This window comes from Bolinopsis microptera, chromosome 1, assembly GCF_026151205.1.
Source record: "Bolinopsis microptera isolate Bmic1 chromosome 1, MBARI_Bmic_1.0, whole genome shotgun sequence".
Taxonomy (NCBI): domain Eukaryota; kingdom Metazoa; phylum Ctenophora; class Tentaculata; order Lobata; family Bolinopsidae; genus Bolinopsis; species Bolinopsis microptera.
In genome coordinates, this window is record NC_087072.1 from 24,675,303 (window position 1) to 24,702,436 (window position 27,134).

A 27,134-nucleotide genomic window follows, 5' to 3' on the forward strand; every position below is an offset into this window, starting at 1 on the left:
CGAATTGCCAAAATCTCACCATGGAGTAATGTAACCGGTCCCTAAAATAGTAAACAATAGCTTCCCTAAAATTATATACAATCTTTCTAGAATCTATATTTTACGACAGCTGTCATCACTCATTAGATTGTTTCTCTCGGAGACCCTTCCGAGTGAACCCCTTTTTCAATGGGGCTGGGGCAACACTATTTCCCACGTTCCCCCTTAAACCCAGAGTTTTATCCTCAGAGATCATTGGGGTCGTATCACAGCTAGATGCTTTTTCTCCTATCTTATCACCGACACTCAGAACTTTGGACAACCTTCTTGTAAAACCACCCAGTTTACTCACGTCTTGGACCTCATTTTTCTTTCTTGCCTTGTTTTTTCGTTTTTTTGATAAGTCCAATCGTGAAGCAATAGGAGCTGTGTCAGTGGATATCCTGTAGGCGCCTGATCTGAAGCTGATGCCAGATAAACGTTTATTTTCAACTTTACGTTCTGGATCCAGATCAATATCCATTAAGTCCATGTCCGTGATAGATGAGTCTGAAGAATCACTGCCGGACGATAGACAATCATCGACTGAGAAAGAAGGGAAATGAGGAGGTAAGAATGCAGTTATTACATGCTGTTATTCAGACGATGCTATTGCTGTCAAATGCGTGGGATCTCTGAGTTTGAGCCCGACTTGAAACCCAAAAAACTGCATTCAAACACTTCGAACATGGATTAAAATGCGTTCATTCAATTTTAGGAGAATGTTTGGTACAATTTTTGTAACAATGACGAAACTAAGTTGTAAAATGTTCATACAATTTACAAATCAACATCCACATTTATATTATAGTATTATAGAGGTATTTTACTCAACAACATCTATTTGAAGCTGATGTAGTTACTGAATCCATCTACAAAATATGTCAACAGGTTTTTTTTATATTAAAACTCTATAACATGCAGCATAGTACATTTAAGATATTAATTATGATTCATAATACATCAAATTATCAAATTAAATGATGTCCTGATCAGAATCACCTCCATGATCCACATCAGGCCCACAACCAGTCCCTACACTCTCGAAACTGTCAGTACCACCCAAGGTGTCAGATCCTACTCCAGAGTCTACATTAACACCTTCATTAACAGTTTCCTCTTCCTTGCTGGCCATTCTTTCAAGCTTCTGCACTTGTAATCGAGCCTGTTCCGCTTTTAGGGCCAGCTTTTCCCTCAACCCCTTTCTCAGATACCCTTTAGTTGGAGCAGGCTGTTTCTCAACAAATCCTGGTTCTACGTCTGATAGAGATGAGGTGTGGTGGTTACGAGACACTGGTGATGTTTGATGGTTAACGAACACAGTGGACCCTAACCCCGCCAGTTTTGCTGCCTCGGAGACCACACCAAAGAAAGTCTCCTGGTACTTGCCAGTGGCAACGTACAGTGAAGTTTGTGTAGCGATAAGGTTGTTTAAGATAAGGGAGTCTGGTTGTTGTTTCCCGTTGCAGACCATCAAGCTTTCAGTGCTTGAACCTGTTGCTGGTGAACTATTGCTCTGTTTCAGTGACCTTGGTTTGGGTTTTGTAGGGACTCTAAAGCTAAAGGCAGACCCGGAAAAATTGAAATTAAGGGAATTAAAGAAAAGGTCAGCATGTTTCAGGTCCTGAGAGGTCTCCCTAAGATATGTCCCAGTTCTAAAGTTCACTACACTTCTTCTAGGTTGTGGAGGGCAGTGTTCCTGCTCCTTGCTGCTCTCAATTAGTGTTTCTAATCTCCTGCCTGTATGACGATGAGGAGTTTAAATATGAACTGGACACGATTCGTTAACAGCTTAACTGATTGATTAAATTTAACGAAGACACTTAACAGATTTTTTTAAAATTACCAACATTCCAACAATCTTACATTCTAATTATGATAATATGGTGGACACTGGATAACAAAACATCACTTGTGATCACGATTTGTATAGTTGATTTTATAAGTTATGTATTTCCTAAACATACTGGGACATGAACTTTTTCTACTGGTGCTTCACTCACAATTATCACTTTGTGTAATGATTATGGATGCTGCACTTTCATTTTTCACGATGCTTAACTATTATTAAGGAAAAATAACACCAGAACATTTAATATTATGCTGAAGAATATACTCTCAAAATTGACATATTATGATAACAACAGTAAAAATGCTAAAATTCCTTGTTTTGAAAATTCGGATTAAATGTTAAATTAAGACCAAGGTTAATCATGAGGAGGTGATTGATTTTCATTTTCTTCTTGAGCAAAAAATTTACCTAGGTAGTTCAAAATTGTGCAAAATGTTGGCAATGGTAACATTTATTTACAACGGAAATATGGGTCACCTCCCCACAATTACCATCGTTCATCAAACACAATATAATGGTTCGAAAGAGGAACAATTTTCAATTATTGTTTTTTAAGACAAAACTAAAATTAAAACATCTAATGGTAGTATCAGTGCCTTGAAAGAACCCAGTCAACAAAAAGTCTAAAATATGGAAAATAGCGCTAATGATACTTTTACCCGCAGTAAGATAATAACTAGAACAACTAAAAACACCTCATGTCGCTTTTGAAAATTCCAGTGCTAAGTAAGATATCACTAACAACAATGGTACTTGTAAAATAAAGTATTCAATTATATTTACAAAAGAAAAATAAGGTTAAGGACGTCTGCTGATCGAATTTCGGCCAAAAAATACGAAGCTGAAATTTAAAGTTGACATTACATTATGTCTGCTAGTTGTAAAGTATTGATAATCTTTAGGAGTCTCATAGACAAGCCCAAGACGCATCTCACGAAAAAATTGAGCGTAAATTAATGATGTTGGATAATTTAGCAGGCGTCCTAACTATAGACACAAAAACAAGTGCTGAAAACATACAATCAACTGCCCGCTTCCTCTAACACAACACCATTACCCGTGATCTGAGGTTGCTGCTGCACATAAAAGTCACTTTCACGACACGGCACGTCCCGACACGGCACTTCACGACACGGCACGTCGCGACACGGCACGTCACGACACGGCACGTCACGACACGGCACTTCACGACACGGCACGTCGCGACACGGCACGTCACGACACGACACGTCACGACACGGTACGTCACAACACAGCACGTCACGACACGGCACGTCGCGACACGGCACGTCACGACAAACCACGCCATTTGAGTTTTCAACTTCCTCTCTAAGGGGATTGCGAGCAACGAAAGTGTCCGGGGCGGGTAATAGAACCCCAAGGCCGTCTCCTCGACTCGACGACATTGTTAAGACTTGAGTCTGGCCTAAGCCTTCTTCCTTACCTTCAACACCGACCTTCATCTTCCCGACAAAAGTCTTAGCGATGGCTTCGCCCTTGTTATGGCTGGCGGCGATGATGAAGTCTTGGGCTGCTTTTTCGACAGGAGTGAGGCGATGTCGGGTGCTGATCAACTTACGGGGACCTATTGGGGAAAAGTTGTCAGAGAATTTGTCAGAATTCTTGAATCTATATTATTTAGAATGAAACGAAATAGAGTAATTTTTGACTGCTGATTATGTGAGCTCATTTGATTATCTCTGTGTTACACAACTATCTTAATATAATAACTTAGCAAAAAATCAATTTGTTATAAATCCATCTCACACTTAAATCACACATGCCTTTGTTTTTTATTGACATGGAGGGTGGATCGATAGAATTGACCCTTTTGAGTGTCATGTGCTTAGCCCATATTACATGGCGCTAAGCACAACAGTAAAAAACACAGTAAAAAACAGCGCACTTTACCATCCAATTTGAAAATATCTCACTTGTGATTCAGAAACAGCGTTTGTTAAAAAAGCAAATGCTTTGAAGTGAATAAATAAATAATAAATGATTATATTTGTAAATAATTTGTTTCAATCACTTTCTTCAGCAGCAGCAAAATTAGAATCGGAAACTATGCCAATAAATTAAAACCATCACAATAGAGGCTGATTGGCCACACAAATGGTAGACGATAGAAGAAGGACAAGACGTCACGAGGCTGACACTTATTGTTGCCTCACTTCTTACGCCCAGATAAACATTACTACCACTACTACTAACCAACTACACTAAACTACAGCATTGTTATAAAACGATGAAACACCACATGCTGGTAGAACCTGCAGCTACGCCTCCGAATCGTCCTCAGAAATGACTGTTATTCTGGAGGAGATAGAGCTTGCGTTTCTCAGCTTTACATCTGACATTCTGACTGTACTGCCTGTACTGACGGCCCCATTTTCGGCGGTCGAATCGTAGTTCACATTTACTGTGGAATAGTTTTCATGCTATGCTGTGGTTCCTAGAAATCAAAACTTGTTGTTTGATGTGGTCGGGTGTGTTGAAGTGCGGTGAATTTTATTATTTCTGTTATTACAACATGCCGAGACAAAGGATATAGAGACCCGAGGTTTTTAAAATAATAGAAATTCAATGATAAACGGAAAGTGAGTGCAGATAATCTTACAAATTTTGGATTTCAGGACAGTGATCAATAAGTCATTGATATGCATGATCACTGACATTGAAAGGACAAAGCATGCATTGAAACATCAAGATTAAACAATTCCTTCATGATCATCATAACAATGACATATTAATACCAAAACATCACTATGAATAGGATGACATTGACAGTATAGAGAGGGTTAACGTCTAAACACGAACTTTTGAATCATGCGGTGCGAAAAGGGAATGTTTTACACATCTACAGAGTATGAAGAATGACCTCATGATATTTCAATTTTCATACTTATTAATTATCTGATTTTCAATTAGTCCTTCCCGGCAACTATGTCATCTGGTGAAAATGGTTTTATTTGAGTTGAGTGCTATTCAGCTATTACAGTAGGTTATTTCAGCAACTTTTATCATTTAAACTCATACCAATAAAATATCTGGCGTATTATGGATAAAATTGATAATAACCGAACAGAGGGTGCCGGTCACCATGGTTACCTAGGTTAATGATTCTCGTTCTTGTTTTGTTCAGATTTCTAGTTATTTGTCTGTCACTGTCCCTTCTGTTGACACCCTGGCTATAAGTCCGGGAAGGTATTTCCACTTCGGATGTTTCTGGTGACTGGTAGTCAGGGTTAACTGTAGGAAGAGGTATTTTACCAGGACAAGATCCGTGCTCAAGTGTGCTATAGCTCTTATTGTATAAATACATGAGAGTAGCAAGATTAAGAGGTGTGCTGTTAGTAAAATTAAGTCAGGACTCAGCAATACTCGATACCTCACATTATTTCTCTCACTGCACAATTTCCGACTCGATTACATACGCACTGAGTAAAAATCTCAATGGAATACTAAATCTCGCTTAATTTTGACTTTGACGATTAGTAACAGATACTAAAATTAATTAATGACGTAATTAACTTCGTGTTTGGTGTGATAAATCCATGATATAACCTTTGGTAATGCGCGCGCAAATAGTTATAGTGAACGCAGAAATTTCAAATTGAATCAAGATTTCTACATTGCGCCGTACGTTTATAAGGAATTGGAAATGCACATACAACTCGCCTTCCGTGCATGCTTGTCGACGATCTTGCTGTTCTTTCTGAATGTATTCGCACAGATTCCCAAGCACCAAAAGAACATTCCAGCATGCGTGCTAAAGAATTTCGTGCTAGATCCCAAGATTATCTTAAACTGCTCACTCAAGATTATCATAGTCTTTTGCGAGATAAAAATAGACCTCAGTTTTTCTAATTGGAAGACAAAGAGATACCGCCGACATTCGGTGATATTCGAAACGAAGTGTGAGATCTTTTTTCTAATTTGATCTTGAATGGATCACGGTACAATTATCGCTTCCTACTCATCTAAAGACTAAACCACTCTGATAAAGATACGAATCGAAATTCGATGCACTGAATTGAGTCTGTATAAGTGTATATTCTTCAAAACCTCAGTAAGTGAAAATAAAACTGGTGCTACCTCCTCTAATGAGCTCTTGAAAATTACCTCTGAAATGAGAAATGACCTGATTGAATGGAAAATCTTGGCCCGCCTACCACTAACTCGTACAAAATAGTGAAAATAGTAGTGGCAGTGCAATGTCGAATGATGAAATGACTAATAACTTCTAGATTGTTCTCGGACCTCATTCTTCTACAATCACGTCTGCCGATGGGCTTAAGAGGACAACATCCATTAAACTTCCCCTCTTTGGGTACACCAGAATGTCTGTTTTATAAAACAGATGGGTTATTACATGTCTAGGGCTACATGTACCGGTATTGTGATCGACAGACTTTAATGTGGCACGTGGTATCTTTCGTCTTAGTACATAATAAACAGCTGGCCAACATTACTTTCAATCACGCTACCGTTTAAATTTGGAGCGTAATGTTCAGTGCGAGAATTAATCAAATTCAAATTAATCTGACTAATTGGGTGGACTGTCGTGTTAAATCAGCAGGTAATTTTGACAATTAGTTAATACATCCGCGCTAGCCCTCAACAATGCCTGTAGTCGTCGTGTAATGAAGGCAGTAACAAATTGGCAGTGTTTTAGTTCAGTTCAAGTGTTCAACGTTTTAATTAGGTCTAATAAAAGCTAAGATTATAGTGTTACAGTTACACGCTGTTTTCAATTATAGCGTGTCAGACCACTTGGTTGGAAAACTCTTCCAACAGTTTAAAAGTTAACATGATGGGCTTCGTGTTAAAGGTATGGAACCCAAAACTAACAACCCCGGCCTCGTACAAGCAAATTCTTGAAATAACGTTTCTTTGCGTCACGTACCGTTTAGCCAGGCCTGGGGTCTAATGGTTCGTAATTTAATTTCCTTTCAGAGGTTCAAATCTAGAGAAGAGCATTCTCAAAATCCAGCAATAAGGAAAGTTGCGTACTGTTTTAAATTAGGCGATGAAATTTCTAGATGTCATATGTTATCTAGAAATGTCTAGAAATGTCAGCACTCACTATTTGGGAATTACGATTTTGTTTTCGATATTTATCAACCAAAGCAACCACTTATTCAATTTATGCCAAGAATGAAGTCGAGAACAACGCAATTAAAGAATTTAGATGGAAGCTGTTCAATAATTTTATCACTCAAAATAATTTCAAGAATGACACACATTTACCACAATCTTCAGCTATCTGGTGTCAAAGGAGGAGGATTGCGAGGATAGGGGTCCTGGAAAATATGAACTTGGTGAAATTCTTTAAAAAATTATCGAGTTCTTGGACGATGTTAATAATATGGGAATGCCAATTGTGACATTTATCAAATAGCTGAGGTCATGAGCATGTAACTGATTTTGAAAACACAGATTGATTTTATTTGCGACTGATAGAGCTTGAATTATTCTAATCGACTAGCTTGTGTCCCGTGTCTTCGCTACCTGGAAGCAGATGGCATATTTTACTCTATCACTAGAGGTTAATGTCTTCACCGAATATAGAAGACAATCATGTTCAGCTATAACACTATAAATCGTCCAATATAACACCTATAATATACGGCTGGTATCGGATATAAAAAACGTGATGGCAGGTCTAGAGTTGACAAGAAACCTAAATTATATCCTCAAACCTTCCAAATATAATAGGATGACCTGAACTAAGTAATTACAAGCCAAATAGAGAGGTTGACAGGGACTAAAGTGCATTACGCCACACCAGTTCATATCCTGTTGTCTACTTGTCAAGTGTCAAATACTAATTGAAATATCTAATCTAGGTACGTTCAATAATCAATATCTTGCACAGTTTTACCCCAAATAACCCACAATGACGAAACTTCTATAGTGAAGTATTTCAGCAGAACCCTTTGATATAAGCCATACTGGCATTCCACGTCACAGACACCAGAAATCAACACACATTGTGGAACTATAACACGGATGCTTCTTATAGCATGTTCGATCATTGTGAGGTTTCTCTTAAAGTTAATGAGTTGTTTTAGGTTTTACGCCGTCACAAATAAAATGAATTTGGAAAAGGATAATTTAGACCTTTTTCTTTCGACATCAAGTGAAAAAATGATATTCATGCAAAATCGTACAGTAAATTTATAAGAATAATGCTCTATAGCTCCTCGATAATAACGCTGTCCACTCACATCATTCTTTAATCTCACACACCACACGACACGGTACTTTGGACGCGCGCCATATTGCACTTCTCGCGCCCCGCACTGCCCATCACACGTGCGCTCACAGTCTTGTTCAGGGCCCGAGGAATGCCTCCGTTCAGAGCCCGCGGAACTCCTTTACCCGGAGGTCGGGAAAAGGAGTCCGTCTGGACGAGTTGGGATGTGTTGCTGGCTGCTGTTAGGTCGTTATCGTCCAGAACCACTTCCAGAGATCGAGAAGATTTGTACTTCTTCTGGGCTGAATTAAACGGGATATAATATATGTGGTTGAATTCTCCTTAGTTTGTTTGAATGAGTAGGTACCCTGATCGTACAGTAACAATATGGAACTTGGACAATGGACGAGTAACACGCTTACATCATGGACAGATTTTGTATACGACAGACAGAACATTTCCATCTAAAACCGAACAGAATTTATACAAGTTGATTTCACGGAACCAGCAGCAAATTTACCAGCGTTCAGGTTTAACCGGTAACCGGTCAGCGTTTTGACAAATGAAAACTGATATTATATTTCATTACTTCTTACTTTCTTAGGAACTTAGGAAGGGGAGCAAAAGTGTTTAATCACACCACTGTCAACAGCTAGATCAAATCAACGATTTTCAGCGGAAAAAACTCATCATAAAATAATCAACCCAGCAGAAAATAAACAGCTCCCTCACACTCATTTTGCCTACTCATTTTCAGGTGATGAGGTCATCAACTCGAGTGACTTCGTCATTTTTCATCATGACAAGTGTAGTTGCCGCGACCGCCGGACAGGGGCTCGATGGTTCCGCCGACTGAGAGATACACGGTGGGTGTGACCTTTAAGTTTAACCACCATATCCATAAGATCATCAAGTTTTGGGATGTTAAAAAATAAGATATATAAAATGCAGCGCACACAGTGCTCCGTTATAAAGACATTTTCACCGTTACAGTTTGTATTTTAGAACGTATAGAAAGAGGAGTGTATAATTCCGGCCAGCAATGCACCTGTTGTTCTTGTCAACGAGTTGCTGCATGCTCGGTCGAATTGGGTTGATAAAGGAAATAATTGTGAAGGAATGTACCAAAAGTCAAGACGGATAAATGTGGAAATTACACACAAGTTCAGCAATATCTTACATATTCTATTCGCATTGAATATTTACATTGGTATCTGATATTCACAATGGCTACCGTTAATGTAAAAAGCATTTCCAGAATAAAGTAAAAGATTGGATCCACCTGACAGTCTTAACAAACTAGGCGACTAGACACTTGTGTTCAATTATTAATTTCATCGGATTTATCCTTAACTTAAAGATATACCCTCGAACTCAAGTTCTTAGAAAGTAAAGCTGCTATTGTATTTGAGATGTAACAACCAGAATATATCCAATGCTAGGAAGTTACACACTGTTCACTGTTCAGGTATGAACAATTGCAACTCTACAAGAAGGAAAGCACACTCCTGCTCTAATACTCACCTTCCTACGTAGATGATATCTATTATTTGTAGGTCGCAGAAAAGTGCCCGCGTTTGTCACATTAGTCCCGGCGCGCACCATATTCCCAGAGCCGCCATTACAAGTATTGGCATTTATACGACGTTCTATCCGAGGTGAAAACATTGGAGAAGGAGCCCCATTTTTTGCGCCGCGGACCATAGTGCCTTGTGGAGACGTGTGAGGAGACGCAGCCGGAGAAGCAGCCTGCACCATCTCGCTCATCTCAGAATATAAGTGCTCGGAAGGACCTATGGAGGTTGAACAGCGCTTTTTCTCTGTATGGTTAAGAGGATTACTAACAAGTGATTACTGAGAAAGAGGTTGACGAAGAGTTCGTCAATACAAGAGCTTGTATTTGGAGTGGTTTGTTCATGATGAACTGTTCATGATGAACTGTAAACATTTTAGAGCAACCTAAAGTACTACGATTGTGCCAATTGCCAAAAAGTGCTTATTTTTTGTTAAAGTGCTTCTTTTGCTCATAACTGCCTCGCACATTCGTCTTTCATACAAATAAAATGATCGTTCCATCGGCAATATGAAAATAATTTTAAATAATAATTCACTGATGATACGCATACGGGGCTCACGTTTTACTCACAAAATCAGTTCTTCCTAAAGGAGAGATTGATAGAACTATTTTTAATTTATCACGTGTAAACCTACGCTTGAATACTAGTAAATTCTTTTCGTGTCTTAAGCATAGTGACAAAAGCCACGGATTATATATTCACAGGTACTCAGGTAAAAATTTGGCGAGGCGCACGTTTTACTCACGTTTTACAGACAAAATCAGTTCCTTAACTAAAGGAGAATTATCAAAATTTTGAATTTTGAATTTTTCTGTTAAAAATTTGAAACCGCATGATTTTACCCTCTAATATATATTACTTAACTTATGTTGTTAGATGTATTGACTAGATAATAGCTATGTCACCTTCACTGATGAAATAATATTTAAGTGTATGTGCTCATTACAACAAACACACGTGAATCATCTTGACGATTAATAGTGCGTTATTTTCAGTAGTACGTTATTTTATGTGAAGTGTGTGGTGACTGGTGATCCATCTTCATGTGAACTACAGTACGTGTTTTCCAGAAGAGCTATTTTGAAAATATTATTTATAATTCGCACATAATTAAACAAGCATTATAGCAGTTAACTGGAAAATGAATGAGTTTTATGCTTAGCGAGAAAATCACGAATAAACCATTAGTTGTAATGAAACATGAATGACTTAGTTCTAATTATTGTCAGAAAACATTGAGTTTGCCACATCAAAAGCCAGAATTCAATCCATTAGAATTAAACGATGATGAACAATTTAAAATCCCCACAGATCATCAATTCAAATATTTCGATTTTTGAGTTCAGTCCAAGTTCAGTCCAAGTTCAGTTCCGACTACCGTCTACCAATTATATACCTAAATTCTTCCCAAAACCAACACATTCCATACTCTGGTGTCACACAGACGAAATTCAATAAATAATTTTCCTGTCACGTCCAGATACGGCATTATTTCAGCTAGATTCACCTGGAGATGTACTTCTCTCAGTGTTGACATATCTTACTAATTCTACTACTTTTAACACACGTCACATGACCTTACTGAACATAGTTCCGTAACCACGCAACTACAAAACTAGTGGAGCAGATGTATTGTAGTTCATATTACAGTTCTGATAATACATCTCTACACTACACAAGTTCTTCCCACTTCTTTCAACCAACCAGAGACGTCTCTCAAGGTCACGTGACTTGCCACCAATCTGACCCCTTTTACTTGATCACATGACAATCACAAGCGTCTACAGAACACCGAAGAGGTTTAGGAACTGCAGTGAAGAAAAGTGAAGTAATTGTGCGATTAAGTTCGTGACACTCTCACCCTTACCCGCAAGCAGTGTAGGGCATGTTTTTGAATGTTTAACGTACACAGGGGTTATTAGAAGCAGGAGTATGGGGGTAGTTTAACTTGGGTAAAACCTTTTTAACTAGATCAACAGACACGCACTGTCGCAGCTGATGCTCAACTCGGCCTCACAATTCTGAAGAAACTGTATGTCTGAACATCTAACAGTTACCGAAACTTAGGTTTCTATTCTTAATATAAACCTTTTTCAAACTTCTTGAGGACGATGAAAAGTCGTACTCGTCAGTTCCTAATTGGTTGGTATTTGAAAACTGCATTCTTTACGATGTTGTGACGATTACGTAATGAACTTAGCTCCTAAATTTACATGTACACCTTGTAAGTTCCCCATTGCAGTAGCTAAATTGCTTTTTTATACATCTGGAACAATTGTTTTATAGTACACACTGAGCGTCATATGATTGCTAAAACCAATTGTTAATTGTTAAACGTACCATAGATGAAGGACAATAGGATGGATACGGCAGGAATTAAAAATAAAATATATCAGAGCATATATTTAACCCGGATCTACTGTGTCCTGCCATGGCTGCCATAGCTGCCATTGTTCTCTCGACCAAACACAAGCATGTCACCGTCCAGCTCTTCCTCTCGTATACCGCCCGAATGCACATTAGTCGAATTCCCCCACAATCCACATAAAAGAATCTTTAGAATTGTAATATTTGCTGTGTATGAAAACTTCGTGGATTGTATGTACAAGCATCAACTATGACAATCCAGCTCTTTGCATGCATTCATTCTCATAACACATCACAGCTGACCAATTGAGTATTAGTGCAATCAACGAAGAGTGAAAATATTGGCATTTGTTGCACGCTAGACTTAATAACATACAATTTATCGACATGGAAATTCAGATTTTAGTTATATCTCAAGGCTATGTCGTCAATCCGGGATAGTTATGTTTAAATAATAGTCGCTCAACTGTTTAACAGCGGTTACCATTTAACCAGTGGAGCGTTACAGTTTAACCGTGAACAAAGTAGTTTTTCTACATTATTATTAATAGACATGTTTTGTTTTGAGCGCGGAAGCTTGAACAACAATAGTTTCTTACGTATTATAACTCCACTGTATAACAATATAGTGGAACAAAACGGACTTTATAAATAATAAAGCAGTTTATAATAGCACCTCTCTCTCTGTTTAGCGAAATGTTTCAGTGAAGAATACGTAACCTCGGATAGTTCTGAAGAATTCAGATGCTAAACTAGTAGTGACCACATAATACGAGCTTATATTCTTTTCAAAGAACCCTATTTTATCAAACGATTGAGTTGTTAGACTGGTCCTTTGCATAATGAGTTATACGTCTCACCGAAAAAATGGAATGGTTAAAATGTTACAACTACAACTACAAGCGTGGTTCCTGCAAACAGGAATTAATAATAATAGATAGTTCTGACTTTGGTTGAGTACTTCTGAGTTCACAACGGTTCATAACCTTCCTTAGGACCAGATCTCCATTTCCTACCAGTTATAACCGGTGCCCGACCAACCAGAACAACTAATCAGGCTCCAACACAGCTATAACCACAATTTTCTCTCATGCTCTATTTCTATCGGTTAGGTAATAACGGGACAGGTGGTTGACTAACCATTACCCCACGTGACTAACTATTACCCGGCCTGTGCTAATTAGGGCTGCTGAATCACCCAAGTGTAACACTCCCAACATCATCCCATTCAATTAAACGGAAAACAATACCCTTTTTAGCGTGTGAACCACACAAAAACCTGTCACACTATTGTTTGTGATAATATGGTTGTGTCTTGGCGCGCACTTCATGTGCACACCTTATAAACGGAGGAGAGTTTTAATAATATTGATGGCGGCCTCATTCAGAAACCTCGGTGGAGAAACTTGAATCGATAGAAAAAAGAGGTCTCAAGTAGATCCTTAATAATATTTCCTTGAGCCTTAGGGACAAAAAAAGGTATTTCATAGCGTGTAGGGAACTAAATATCCTTCCACTCTCGGTAAGGTTTGATTACAAGGATATTATATTGATGTCTCGGGGGAAAGAGAGAGAGAGAGAGAGAGAGAGAGAGAGAGAGAGAGAGAGAGAGAGAGAGAGAGAGAGAGAGAGAGAGAGAGAGAGAGAGAGAGAGAGAGAGAGAGAGAGAGAGAGAGAGAGAGAGAGAGAGAGAGAGAGAGAGAGAGAGAGAGAGAGAGAGAGAGTGTGGACGTTTTCTTTCAGTAAAACGTATTAACCCTAGGAGGCTGGAAAAGTGCTAATATTTGGAAAATACTTTCAATTCAGAACAAAAGTGATAATTTGCCGGAGATTTAATTATTTTAACAATGCTAAAATAAATTGATAAATTGATCGTTTTTCTTGAAATTTAATACGGAGTCTCACAGGAAGAATAAATCTCTAATAAAGGTGTCAGATTGACTGAAGAGGAAATCCTGGCAATGATAAGTAGGAACCCACGATAATTGCTACCCATATCATAAGCATGATTATGATTGAAAATTCTTGGAATAATCCTTGAGAGTATGTGAGAATTTAGAGTAAAATGCCAAAAACGCTAGGGTTTCAAATTCCATTCATTAGCGGCCTTAAACTGAAACGTTCTCGAACAAATGCTCGGTATTATCACCGCCTGAACATGGCTTTAACTCCATCAATCGGTCTATGAAACTCAAAGATTCTTTACTTGTAACTTAATAAAACCTAGCATATTTTGAACCGGGGAAATTTAATAAAGTGAAAAATAACACATTTTGTTTGTGAACGAAACCTGATATCTTTGTCTTGAACTCTGATGACCCGCCGTCTTCACAGATTCGGATTTAATTCATTTTACACATTAATTTTACACATAAATTAATTGTGCATAACGAAATATATTGTTCACGTGTTACAAGTAATCCATATTCCATGCACATTGCACAACTTAGCAGCTGATGGCCTTGGATCACCCAGACGACCAAATTGATAATAACATTTCAATTGTTAACAAAATTGCAAATACGTCTGATCGAGCTCGAGAAGTTATTGTTACAGAGTAAAGCTTCATTACAGTAATTTGATGTGATCTTAATTTCTGACGTTATCTATTTCTATATCAATCGATTAGGAAATGGTCGCCTTAATTCAGAACATCACGTTTTCTGTTTCAAACAAAAGGTTAATTAGGACATATGCGTACAATATTTATTTTTTATCCACTATCCCTGTGACTAAGTTTACAGAAATTAAACTCTGCGTAAATAAGAAAATGTCCAGCTATCAGTAGCTTCCTTGTGTCGTTCAATGTTGGACGGATTGAAGAACCAACTAACTGCTAGTTAAATTGGTTCGAGTCTCGAGATTTGTGTGATAAAGGGTTCACAGAATTGAAACTTTCTTGAAAATTCCAGGAAAGATTCTATGAATATGATAATTAGAAGAAGATTTTCCACTCTGCAACGTGACTTAACAATATTGAGATATTGGGTATTCAGTCAAATACAGTGGACATTTTACTTGCATGTAAGGTAAACTGGATCTCGTTTCATGGTAAAAATTGTATCATATTTCAAGAAAAGTGAGCAAAGAAGTAGTTGCTAAAACATATCTCATCCTGAACATTAGAAGGTGGTTTGTTCCCTGTTTGTGCTGATATCTCATGCTAACATGAGCGGTGAAGTTTATAAAAATCTCACGCTGTGCGTACTTAAGTTTCTAGCACGATAAATTATCATAACTTCTGAGTGACAAATTGTGCACACAGGCAACTGTCATAGTGCTAAATTACAATCACTCTTTATGCTGTTTTAATAACATGTTTAATAGGGACAAATGGTGGTGGGAAATTTTAGCTAGGAGTACTGGGATGAAAAATACATACTTTTGAAAGGTAAGAACATATGTTACCAAGACTGTTGTCTTTAAATTTATTAAATTATTTATTACTTTGCAGGATGGGGTCCTTCAAAATAGGGTCTCTTGTATCTGTATAAAAGTAGATGTAAACATTGAATTTATTAAACAATTTGTTGAGTCAGATATAATAGGCAGTATTATATCTAATATCTTGTTAAACTTTTTTTCACTTCATTAACAAACTAAAGATACCCCTATAAATTGTGTATCGAGTCAAATAGGCAGCATTCTGGCTTAGACTTGGTTTAACATTTATCTTTCAACTTAATTTTTGTTTGAACTTGTTTAAAGTTATTCATTAACTTACAAAATATAACCCCATATCTTTAAAGACTTTGACCTTGTACTATCTCTGTACACACAACGGCCTCTGTCATAAAGTTCATCACCAAAATTCGTCCCAAGGACCAAAGATAAGAAGCCCTAAGCGCACTATTACAGTATTACGGAAACGAATTATTGGCTAATCGGCAAGAAAATGCTGCATGATTTAGTTTGCTAGAGTTTGCTGGTGTCACTGTAACAGTGTTACATAGACACAAGGCACTTATCTGGGGAAAGTGACATAATCTCCTGTCAACAGTTACCATGACAACAACTGTTATTATGGTCACGTGACATGAGCACTTGTGAGGTTCGCTACATTTCCCCGAGGAGTGACTTGAGGGTGCTATGGGCTCAGGGCGGATCAGCATTCTGTGGAATTCACGAAAAACTGGAAGTGCTATTTCATGGTTTGTTTGATTTATTACATTTTATTTGTTAAGATATTCAAGCGGGCTTGCTTTAAAAGATAAAAGTGGACTAAGAATTTTAATAAAATCAAACACTAAATTTTGTGAACTGTTGGTAATGACCCTAACTAAAAGAATCAGTCACACTTATGACAAACGGTTGAAGCTATAAACGGTTGCCATATCTGTGTCATAATCACCACTTTAATAGTGTCCTGAATAATTTGTATCACCAACTGGCACTCTGTTTCTACTGGCAACCACTTTATCCAGACTACGAGAAATATGTCAGGTATGAAAGTTCATTATTCATGGCTAAATATTCTCGTGATGACGGGGGTGTTCTAGAATCATCAGAACTAACTGTGAATTACTGAGACCAGCCACACAGCTGCATATTATACATATTACCTCCCTCACATTTAACTTTTGTACCCAAAATTACAGGTCTATTAATTTATTAATTTCCGTTCTTTAGCTCCCAGCTTTAAAGACTGTTCTGAGAGATCTCAACAGGTGCACTCTTTGCATCATAATAATATAGAGGAACACTGTAAATCCCTCCTTAATAGACTAATAGTGATCTGAGTATCAAGTTTCACTGGATCTGGAAGTTCACAGGGAAACTAGAGATTTACCAGGCTTTATCCCACAGCTCGGCATATTATTTTGTCATCAGGAAGTGGTATTGCCTCTCCAGTTCCGGGTGTGTACGTGGAGCCTATAGTGACTCACGAACAGATTTTATAAAATTTTAAAAATGTAACGTACAATCAGGTCAATTTGTAGAGACGGCTCCATAAAGTGGAGAAGGTAGGCTAGATATAAAGTGGAGAAAGTAGGCTAGGTGTAGGTATTTTGATAATGCCGCTGTTGTGTCCGCAAATTAAGTTAATGGGACACTTTTGTGAAACCAGATTACCTTACCAGTACTTCAATTTGAACAGGTAGGTACCTATATTACACTGGTATTTGAGATAGAATCTAGAATTCCAACAACTTCTTCATATCATGGAACCAGGGTGTGGACTGCTGGTTAAAACCCGTCCATCCCATTACATGATACTCAACAAATGTGATAGATTTGTGGTGTTGTAATTAGTACGTATATTGAATAGCGACTATAACAGTTGATTATTACTTTATTATAGTGAAATTGATTGAATTATACAACTGTTACAAATTGTTAAGGGTTAGTTATTTAGTAAATTAACTGTTTTATACTATTTTTAGTTGAGGCCGAGCCCCGAGGCCGAAATACTTATGCAGGTTTAACATCTAGATTATAATTAATACCGTTAGACCAGTATCGGAATAACTAACGTTTTAACATTCACAATAATAATATAATAAGCATGTTCGTCAAATGTTATAGGCTATTTATGTTTGATAACATAATACTTATCGAATTTGATATCTGCACTGTGAGTAACATATTATAATCATCATCATCATCAGACATCAGTAATATTGGATCTGACTATATCTCGAGCGTTCGAGAGTTTTAACTTAAATTAGACATCAGTAATATTGGATCTGACTATATCTCGAGACTTCGATAGTTTTAACTGAAATTAGACAAACTAGACATGTTTTGGGTCTCTAGCAAGACGCGAGTAGCATCGAAGTACGTTTACCAGATTTAAGCCTCGGAATCAATAAAAATGCCAAGAGGGGCGCACTAACGTACTTTATGTTAGAAAGTATGGGTCTCAAGAAACATTCGGAGTATTAAAACCCTATGTAAATGTTTGCCGCATTCCCATCCCACAAGCTTCTCCGTCAAGAAGGTAGCACTTATTTAGTTTCAAGAAAAGTATTAGTTCCCTGAGTCGAATTGTAAACGCGTCTGTGGGTCTGAACTGAAATCTGTTGATTGCAACATAAATTAGTGCACTTTGCATCGAGATTATTGTCTGGATTAAAACAATTGAAATGTTGGATTTTAAGCTTCAATTACTCACTAACTTGGATATGACAATACTGAATCAGTATTACTAGACGCAAGAAGGAGATGTCAATACTTTAGTTTACTACGTCTGTAGTCAGTAAACGGGTAAGGAGCCAAAAACATTAATTTTAGCTCCAAAGACAGGAGATATACTGGTTCCATAAGTCTTCTCCCTAATTCATCTATACAGAATACATGTAATGTTCCTACATAATCCTGAACTGAGTCTGCACTCCGGACTAATTCAGGGTAATGTGATAGATAATACCCCTTTCAGAGTTCATGTGCTCAATATTGAGGAACTAAAAGTAAAAAACTAAGTAACAGGATCGTGTGTCCTCAAAATGGGAACATACCGTCTGGGCTGATGAGGTCTGTACACTATAGCCGAGAGAGAGCCTAATATCCTATATCTCGTGTTGCTAGGCACCAAGACTTTAGCTGAGTTCAGTTACCAGCTTCCGGCTACAAGATCATATCAGAAAGTTTAAAGTTTTAGTTATTACGACAAACTGAGAAAACTTATCTGTCATCTAAGGTCGGTTTAATCACCAAAAATAACCCACCGGAAGGTGTTTTCTCATCCTTTATTAAAACACACTATCTGATATTTGAACCCTTCAAGCCCACTCTAATTCAGTAAAGGACCCCCACTTATTCAGGTTGTTTGCCTGACACTGCCTGGCGTCAAGTGTATCTTATAAGGTTTCATCTGATAAGTCGCTTTTATTGCGACTACATTAACACAGGTTTCTTTCATCATACCTGCATTTCCATCCACTACATTTAATGTGATTCCAAGTTTGCCAGTTGGTTGAATACACAAGTTGAATTATGTGACATTTGGACTAATTTGACTATCATGTGTTAACGGATTATGGCATGATGCGTATTTAGACACAGTGGATTCCACGTCAGTGAACAGCACTTGAACTGCTTCTCTTCGTCAAAACAATCAGAACGTGTTGGTTTCCTGGTGCAGCACCCAAATCAAGGTGTTACTGCCAACCTCCTCAGAAGACATACAAGCCTAACATTATTGGATTTTTTTATGGGAAAGAATTTGCGCCCTCCTTGGTGCTGTTTAATTTCAATTAATTAGTCTGATTTTTTAAAAGGGTAGGAAGCTAGGGCTTTTGTTGGCTGAAAATTAGGTAGTCTTGTGGTCTTTTTCTTCTTTTTCCATGTACGTGACTAAATATCCGAACGAGTTTTGAGATGAGAAAGTGAGTTTGATAGCTTGACCTGCAAATGTCGGCCAATTAGGACTTAATGAAACTCAGTTTATTTTTAGACTGAAGAGTGATGGTAGTTAGTCAGCCTGTACACATCAAATTAAAAATTATAAACTTCTCAAAGTCTAATGCATCTATGCTGTTTGGGCGGTTTTGTGCTCCAAATATACGCCTAACTTCTATAATAAAGAAGAAGAATTCGTCTTGTTCATTCATCTTGGGGTATAAGATACTAGGGCGTATGAAACAAGGGCGGTGGACGCAAGAGCGTCTACCCAGAGTAAATACCCGTTTTGGTACGTACTACCCCTGATCTAAACCCGGGTAACCGTAGCATCAGCGACTGTGATATTTTGAAGGCCAAGTTTGTCACATGAACATCTAGCTGCTGAGCTGGCTGAGATATTCAAGGAAAATCTCTCAATTATTGGCTCGTTCAAATCTGGGTGATTATTTGTGACATCACTATGTTTTGTTTCAAATTTACACGTGAGTAGATCCAATTCTTCGAGCTAAGCTTTACCTCAACCAGACTGTTGAGAACATCAAAAAGCTCGTTTGTTCATGTTAATTTGATTCATGTGATTCGCCCTCGTGTCCGCCCTTTTAAGAAAGTACCGCCCTTGTGTCCTATACCCTCGTGTCCGGTTCCCGTTTTTTACATAACGGTAAACACAAGGTTTGACCTATAATCACATTGTTGCTAAGGCTCTACATTTTACATTCCTAGTAGGGCTTGCTACAGTGATCGGTTATATCGGTGAAGATCACAATGTACGGAGTGCCATGATGAAAATATATAATTATGTGAATAGTTAGACTAACCCGATATATCGGGTTATTAACATAATATAATTATAACTTTACGCGACTCACTGCGGTACTTGAACGAGACAATGGTTATAATAGATTACATTGCACCGTGTTGTAGCGTAACGAATTATTGGACTATACAATATATAAATATGCTTCACACATGACTTGTAGAGCCTGCCAATCAAGTGCTTCTTCGATAGTTCAACTTGTAACAGCAAAGAAAGCTTAAGATTTCGAGTGGTCATTCCTAGGATAAGAATAGATGTCTAAATTCCATAAACTCCAGAGTCTAGTTGTTGTTGTTACAATTGTTGAAAATGTAACTTCAGTACGTGTCCATAGTACTGGTGACCAGTGATAAGTTGACACAGTGAATATATATTTAACTGGCCCTACGGCGAGGGAGCTGACGCACAACTGTATTAAATGGTCACCTTGGTAACCAATCACTGGCTTCTTTATTTCCCCAGTGTATACTGTCGTGTCGATAATGGTGATTATGAATTTGAGTCGCTATCGAACAAAGTTTTAAGTTTGAGCAGTACACGTGAAGTTGAATATAATTGATTCTATTAAACACATGATTGATTTTATTAAACATCAAAGGATTTAAATATGAAGATTGACCCGAAAATGCAATGATTGTGTCAAGTATTTAATGAGTTTATGGCTACTGAGTATTGCCACATCTGGGGTGGGCACCATGTCCATATTTCACTAGCAACATGTTTCAATTACGTCGACTGAAAGTGCACGGAGGACTTTTTAAATTTTGGGCGAAACTTGTAATCAATGATTTGAGGAGGAACATTCTTTTCTGCAGGTTGGAAGTAAGTGAAGTACTGAGGTGTCAAATATTCAATATTTTCGTGTATTTAAATCACAAACGTAACAAATAGTTACGAAAGTCAGGTAAATTTATCTCTTACCGCACATTTCAATCCTTTTAAGTGTCACAGGTAAAAACAAAATAGTCTATGAATTAGTGAAGTCGAAATGGTCAAATATGGAACTGAAAGTCGACCACGTGGTAATGTAATTATGAAACCTACATATTTCCCTGTAAAATTCTTTGATTATTGGTCGCCCCTAGCAGGCGGTCGGTGGGCAAGGGACACCGATGACAGATGAATCTATACTTGAATGTTCAGTACATCACAAGGTAACAAGTGAGCGTAAAGACGTATGACGTGATGGAGTGAAAATAACGCACTATCAAGGACTCGTGTCTCAGCAAAGTGTTGTTGAGCTGATATTTTGGGAGAATGGGTATTTTATTCCAATCGATTGGTTTAATAATATAAATTGATTGATTTAAAATTGGTTATAATATTTCACTTTTTGTATTTTAAACGACTTTCAACACTCTTTAAGTTTGGACACAAACACACACACACACACACACACACACACACACACACACACAGTTACACGCACAGTCACACTCACACACACGCGGCTTCACAATTCACATTATCACACACGAACCACTCACACACAATCACACAAAAGTACCTGCACCACTATTCACAATGCTGTGTAACATACCTAGACGCTCAGGAACGGGGATCTTCTTGCAACAGAAGAAACCAGCGCAGGATTTGAGGACATAGAGGCAGCCAACACGGTATATCTTGTTACTTAGCCCGTATATCAGCGGGTTCACTACCACTATAAAGGACGTTAACCTGGTCAGGGGAGAGAGAGTGAGTTTCTTTTTGAGATAAGAAAATGAAATGTTGGCTTATTATCCTCAAGAGTGGCAAAAAGTGAAAAGTATGTAAGTTTATAACTTTTTAACGGAGCCAGGTAACACGACTTTGTAATAACTCGGAGATAAGAGATAGCCTGGACATGTTTCATTGTTAAATAACATGTAGTGAACTGTCTACTTGTCTACGTTTTAGTCGTGTTACCTTAGCAACAGGGCTTAGCTAATTTACGTGCAGTAATAATAACAAGGATTCGTAAGGACTTGCTGCCAGAATAATTACTTGGTGGCAATGCGAGAATCAATGGACATAAAGCAAGGGTGTCACTTCATGTTGATACATTTTAATTTTATTATTAGCATATGTACATATTTGACTGATAACAGAGTAAATGCCAACATGTTCATGGAAATTCCCGTGACTCAAACACGTAACAATACCTTACAAACATCCACATTAATTCACTTAATTAACTCAATTAATTATCAAATTAACTTACCTCATGGACCAGAAGGTAAAATTCTCGCTCAGCCCATGTCCAGCGATGTTGGATATAACGAGAACCTGAAATATTATCTCACTTAGAAAGCCGCATTGTAATGTTACATCGAATTTTCACCACTGGCCACATTATTTTTAGATGGCACATCCGATACCTATAAACCCATATGTAATTGGTTTTCATCAAACCACGTGACCCAAACCACGTGACCCAAACCACATGACCCAAACCACGTGACCCAAACCACGTGACCCACACCGTTGAGGGAGCAAGACGACCAGACCGCCACTTTGAGCTTATATGTAGCGCAACTCATTGGTGAGCCGTGATAGAGTTTACTATTGGCCTGCACCGGGAAAGTGCTGGTGTATTTACACCTTACCTGTCCGTAACAGACGTGCCTCTTTTGTGTTGGAAATAATGAGATGAGAAAGTAGGTATAAACATACATGAGGAGAATGTATAGATCTCAAATATTTGGCATGGCTGCTAAATGTTGGGCCCCAGGGCTCAGCCGAGTGTGATCGGTAACTTGGTTAACCCTATAATCCAGCCGGCTAAAGACTACGTTAGTATATTATAAGTCATCAACAGTCTCTCAACTCTGTCTCTCTGTTATTTATCTGTGTTTTAGTGGCTTTGTGGACAGCGTTACTGCAAATAGTGGAGTGTTATAGAGCAAATAGTGGAGTGTTATAGAGCAAATAGTGGAGTGTTACTGCAAATAGTGGAGTGTTACTGCAAATAGTGGAGTGTTAGGGAGCAAATAGTGAAGTGTTATAGAGCAAATAGTGGAGTGTTAGGGAGCAGTGTGGGCAGACCCTTATAGAGCAAATTAAGCGTGGAGAAGGGAGGAACAGCGGAACAGGTGTGGAGTTCAGGTCAACTGTGAACACACTGTATATAATGATCTGTAGGTAGACTACTAGACTAGTTGTATCACACTGTGTGAGTGTAATAAGAGTATCTAGCAACACATTCCCTACAATCTACATGACATACTGTGGAACTCATATAATATATTTCGGGTAATAAGTATACTACTTATCATACTTACTACGTAGGAGGAGGAGGAGAGATGAAACCAATTAAATGTACCATGAGTTATATAATACTATGTACTTAATATAGTAATATTATGTTGTATTCAGTATACACACGTGTTACTTTATCTTAGTGAGGGGGAGTCATTCACCGTGAAACTGAGTCGTCTCGCATGATGAGACACTTAATTAATATGTCAGGAGTAAAATATAGTTAAAGTAGTGAAAATATATATGTTTTTATTTTACAAGCTTACAAGAAACAGCTGCTAGCAATGTATCATTACATCATTATTTGATCCCTTCACCTATCCTCAAACAATTATGTCATGGTTCATGGGTATTTAGATGTTTCTGTGTATTTCGATCAAGAAACAAATAATCCATTAAATCTCGATCCACTGCCACTAAACGTTTTTAAAAATCGTTTAGATCGTTTTTTATTAAATATAGGTTACATCATGGCCATTGCATAGTGGTTGAAGTTACAGCTCCCCCTCAATACTTCAGTAACAGTACCGAGTGCAGTTTATCCCCGATTGTTCAGACCGATTTCTTCGGTAAATCAGGGTTTTGTTTTAAACTAAACAACCGAAAATGGAGTTTTATTCAGGAAGAAACAAGTAAATCGACGTATGAACCTCAAGGTAAACCAGGGTACACTAAATCAGGATCGAAATATCCTCAATAAATATGGTATGATAAGAAATCTCACCATGGTCGGCAGAAAGGTAATGTAGAACACCCCTGCTATCATCAACATCAGAGCAATAAACTGCAGCTCTTCTGGCTCAAACTTCTTGATCTGAGGGCGCCTCTTTGCCAGGAAAGATTTGCTCTTGTCCAAGATGGAGGGTTTACCGACCACTTTATTTTTGACTGTATTTTGGTCTTCGTCGGTGGCGTCGGGCGCTTTCACTGAGTATGTTTTGGAGGCTGATGTCTGAGGAAACAGTCTCAGTTATTTAAAATTGGGCAGAACCTAGTTTTATTTTGTTCCCTCCATGAAACAGCAAATTCACACTGTTGTATAAATTGTCGGTCAGCACCACTATAGTTGAATCTAAAAACTTACCGGTTTATCTAAAAACTTACCGGTTTTTTGCTACTGGTAGCGTTGAACCTTGGTCTGCGAACCAGGAGAATACGACAGATAAAGAAGACACACGTTATCACTATCGTCAGACTTATACAGCCGAACAGCACGAATATTATGGAGTATATTAGGTTTCCCAAACCACTTGACTGCTTAACCTGGTGGAAAGATTGTTAGAGGCAATGTCACGATACAATAGAACTGTCAGTCTTATCTGCATAGTTTTAATGATAAGATGATTCATGATGATTTTAGAAGACATTTGATTGTTGGCTACTCTGTAACGCACATCTAAGTCACTGTAGTCCATAAAACAGAAGAAGTATGGTGGATCAGATGAAGTAGTAGTCTCTCCGGCGTCTAAATGTACATTCCAATGTAACTTAACCTGGAAAATGGTGTAAACTTTCAGCTGAATTTAAGAAATAAGATGTGTTGTGGAATATTTTAGTAACGTGATAAATATTTGTATCTTTGATATGTTTTGTAGACAAAGCCACGATGAGCACCTATGTGTAACTTACATGACCAATATTTAATATCGGGAGGAGTGAATAGACAAACATGGAGGTCCATATTCCATAGACACATTTCCGTAATCGTCCTGCAAAATTAACAATATCATTAGCATATTCTATATCACTGTGACTCGATCCAGTCTGGTTTACCTAAACATTACTTTAAATCTTAGTGTCAAAAGTTTACACAGTGCACGAGTGTATTGCCCTCTATAAGTATTATTAGCGTGTACCAAAATTCATTCACCTGCTGTAACAATTTCTCTGTGTACAAAGGGTCTGGTGATAGCTAAAAACCGCTCAATGCACATCATTGTGATGATAAACATTGTGCTCAGCCGGCCCCATACCAGGAACAAATAAAACTGAAACAAAATGGCAAATTAGTTGAACAGTATTGTGATGGAGAAATTGAACAAATGGACTTTTACGGGAAATAAAGAAAAGGTTTTTAAATCATGACAGTTATTTTTCTTTTCGGCTGTAAATTTCCAATATGATAGATAAATATTTGAATATACTCACAAGTTTACATGTAATATTAAAAGTACTAAAGGATTGATTGGCTCCGCTGGTACAACTCCCTGGCCAGAATCCTTGCATGTATGCTATTATAGGTATAGGAACTCCTACTAGAGTACTGACTAAATCTGAAAGATATGAGTTTTGAGTACCTGTTGTCATTTGAACATCTGTTACAAGTCATGATACAACGCTCATTTACTCATTTAGCGTTATAAGCTGTGCCACGACCAGAAAGAATACAATCAATTAAATATATTTGTTGGTATGGTAACTTCTGTAAAACACTTTAACATGCTCCATTGGGCCTACATGTATCATGTACCAAATGATATAACATTGCGGTGTACACTGTACCTGTTATAGCGAGAAAAGATACAAGATAATCTAAACTCCATCTTAAACTTCTGTGTTTCACCCTGATGGAAAAATATGATATTCTTAAATTTGTAATTAAATCGACATGCTTAGGGGAAAACATGGCTCAGTTAATACTGAGATACTGTTCAGGTATGCCCAAAATGTCAAAATGTACAAACCAGGTAAGAGATGATAATTAAATGACAGAGACTTAAAGATATTCCATAAAACAATAAAAATATGACACGAAAAGAAATGCTGCATTACCCAAATATGACAAATATGATAAGGCTGTTGAAGGATAAAACTGCTATGTAGACCACGACCAATGTCAATCCACTGCTCATGTTGACATGACTGTTGATGTTTTCAGGACACTTGTCTGAGTTGTCACTTGTATTTGAAAATGAAACCATCTTTCTGCTATGTGACAATAAAAATAGAATAAGTGAAACTTGAAAAACTACATCTAGATATATAATGTGTCTTATAGCGTATTTCAAAACAAACGAAAAACTACTATACAGAATATGCCTGTGTTCGTTCAAACCCCTTTTTGCTACACCACCCATTATCTGCTGTGCTTGCACATTAACACTCAAATTACCCGTAAATGACATAAAGTATAACTGAGTCTGCTGTAAGTACAAACAAACAGATAAAGCATAGGGTCCGCCAATTGTTAGAAGCATGAAGATCTTGACTTTGAGGACACACAGTTTCATGTCCGTGATCCCCTACCTCCATGACAGATAGTGTAGCTAAATCCTTCGTTGTAGTAAAGATAGAAATGTATTATACAATTAACACATTATCAAATCAAAAAATTATCTTCTCTTTTTCTTTTATCGAAATCACACAATTAAAATCGCAAAATCATGTACGCCCAAGACAAACAGTCACAGATAGATAAATCTTTTTCCAAAATAAGATTTCTACTGAAACAACAAATAGTCTTCCCAAGGGAAAATGCCAAACAGTACAATTATTCAAATTATGTAACTACAGTTGTATAAGTAACAGTGGCATAATTTCCAATAACCACACCATTGAATTTCAAGTCCAATGATTTGCAGATATGTAATATAAGTAGTGTACTTATTGCTTGTTCATCAGATAATTGTTTCCAATTTAAAAGCCGCCTATCTGCACGATGATACAACAAGGACGATTTACCCTGCAATGTGCTCAGTGGCGTAACAAAGGGCCCTG

General features: G+C 37.6%; 1 protein-coding gene across 4 annotated transcripts; it reads right to left on the bottom strand.

The window, feature by feature from the left end:
* Window positions 1-26,686, bottom strand: LOC134819655 (prostaglandin E2 receptor EP4 subtype-like). 4 transcript variants are annotated; one of them, XM_063829733.1, is made up of 12 exons: window positions 26,530-26,686; window positions 25,920-25,981; window positions 25,566-25,690; window positions 25,288-25,405; window positions 25,047-25,126; window positions 24,812-24,910; window positions 24,522-24,680; window positions 24,142-24,369; window positions 22,381-22,445; window positions 21,718-21,857; window positions 3,315-3,455; window positions 1-1,758 (listed from the first exon to the last, which is right to left on the bottom strand). In XM_063829733.1, exons 1-12 carry the CDS (start codon window positions 26,667-26,669, stop codon window positions 995-997), a joined length of 2,121 nt encoding a protein of 706 aa, XP_063685803.1. In that variant the 5' UTR covers window positions 26,670-26,686; the 3' UTR covers window positions 1-994. The 4 variants fall into 4 exon arrangements, with proteins under 4 accessions (XP_063685803.1, XP_063685795.1, XP_063685811.1 ...); XM_063829725.1 differs by lacking the exon at window positions 26,530-26,686 and adding an exon at window positions 26,190-26,341; XM_063829749.1 differs by lacking the exons at window positions 1-1,758; window positions 26,530-26,686 and adding exons at window positions 8,104-8,374; window positions 26,190-26,341 and having other exon boundaries at window positions 3,374-3,455.
* Window positions 26,687-27,134: the final 448 nt, after the last annotated feature.

What these genes read in the sequence shown, in the direction of transcription:
- LOC134819655 (XM_063829725.1), bottom strand. Translation starts at nt 26,338, where the DNA reads ATGGTTTCATTTTCAAATACAAGTGACAACTCAGACAAGTGTCCTGAA. An exon ending in ATCTTTTCTCGCTATAACAG is followed by an intron (nt 25,691 to 25,919) that starts GTACAGTGTACA and finishes CATATCTTTCAG; the next exon opens with ATTTAGTCAGTACTCTAGTA. An exon ending in GATGAAGGTCGGTGTTGAAG is followed by an intron (nt 1,759 to 3,314) that starts GTAAGGAAGAAG and finishes ATCGTCATACAG; the next exon opens with GCAGGAGATTAGAAACACTA.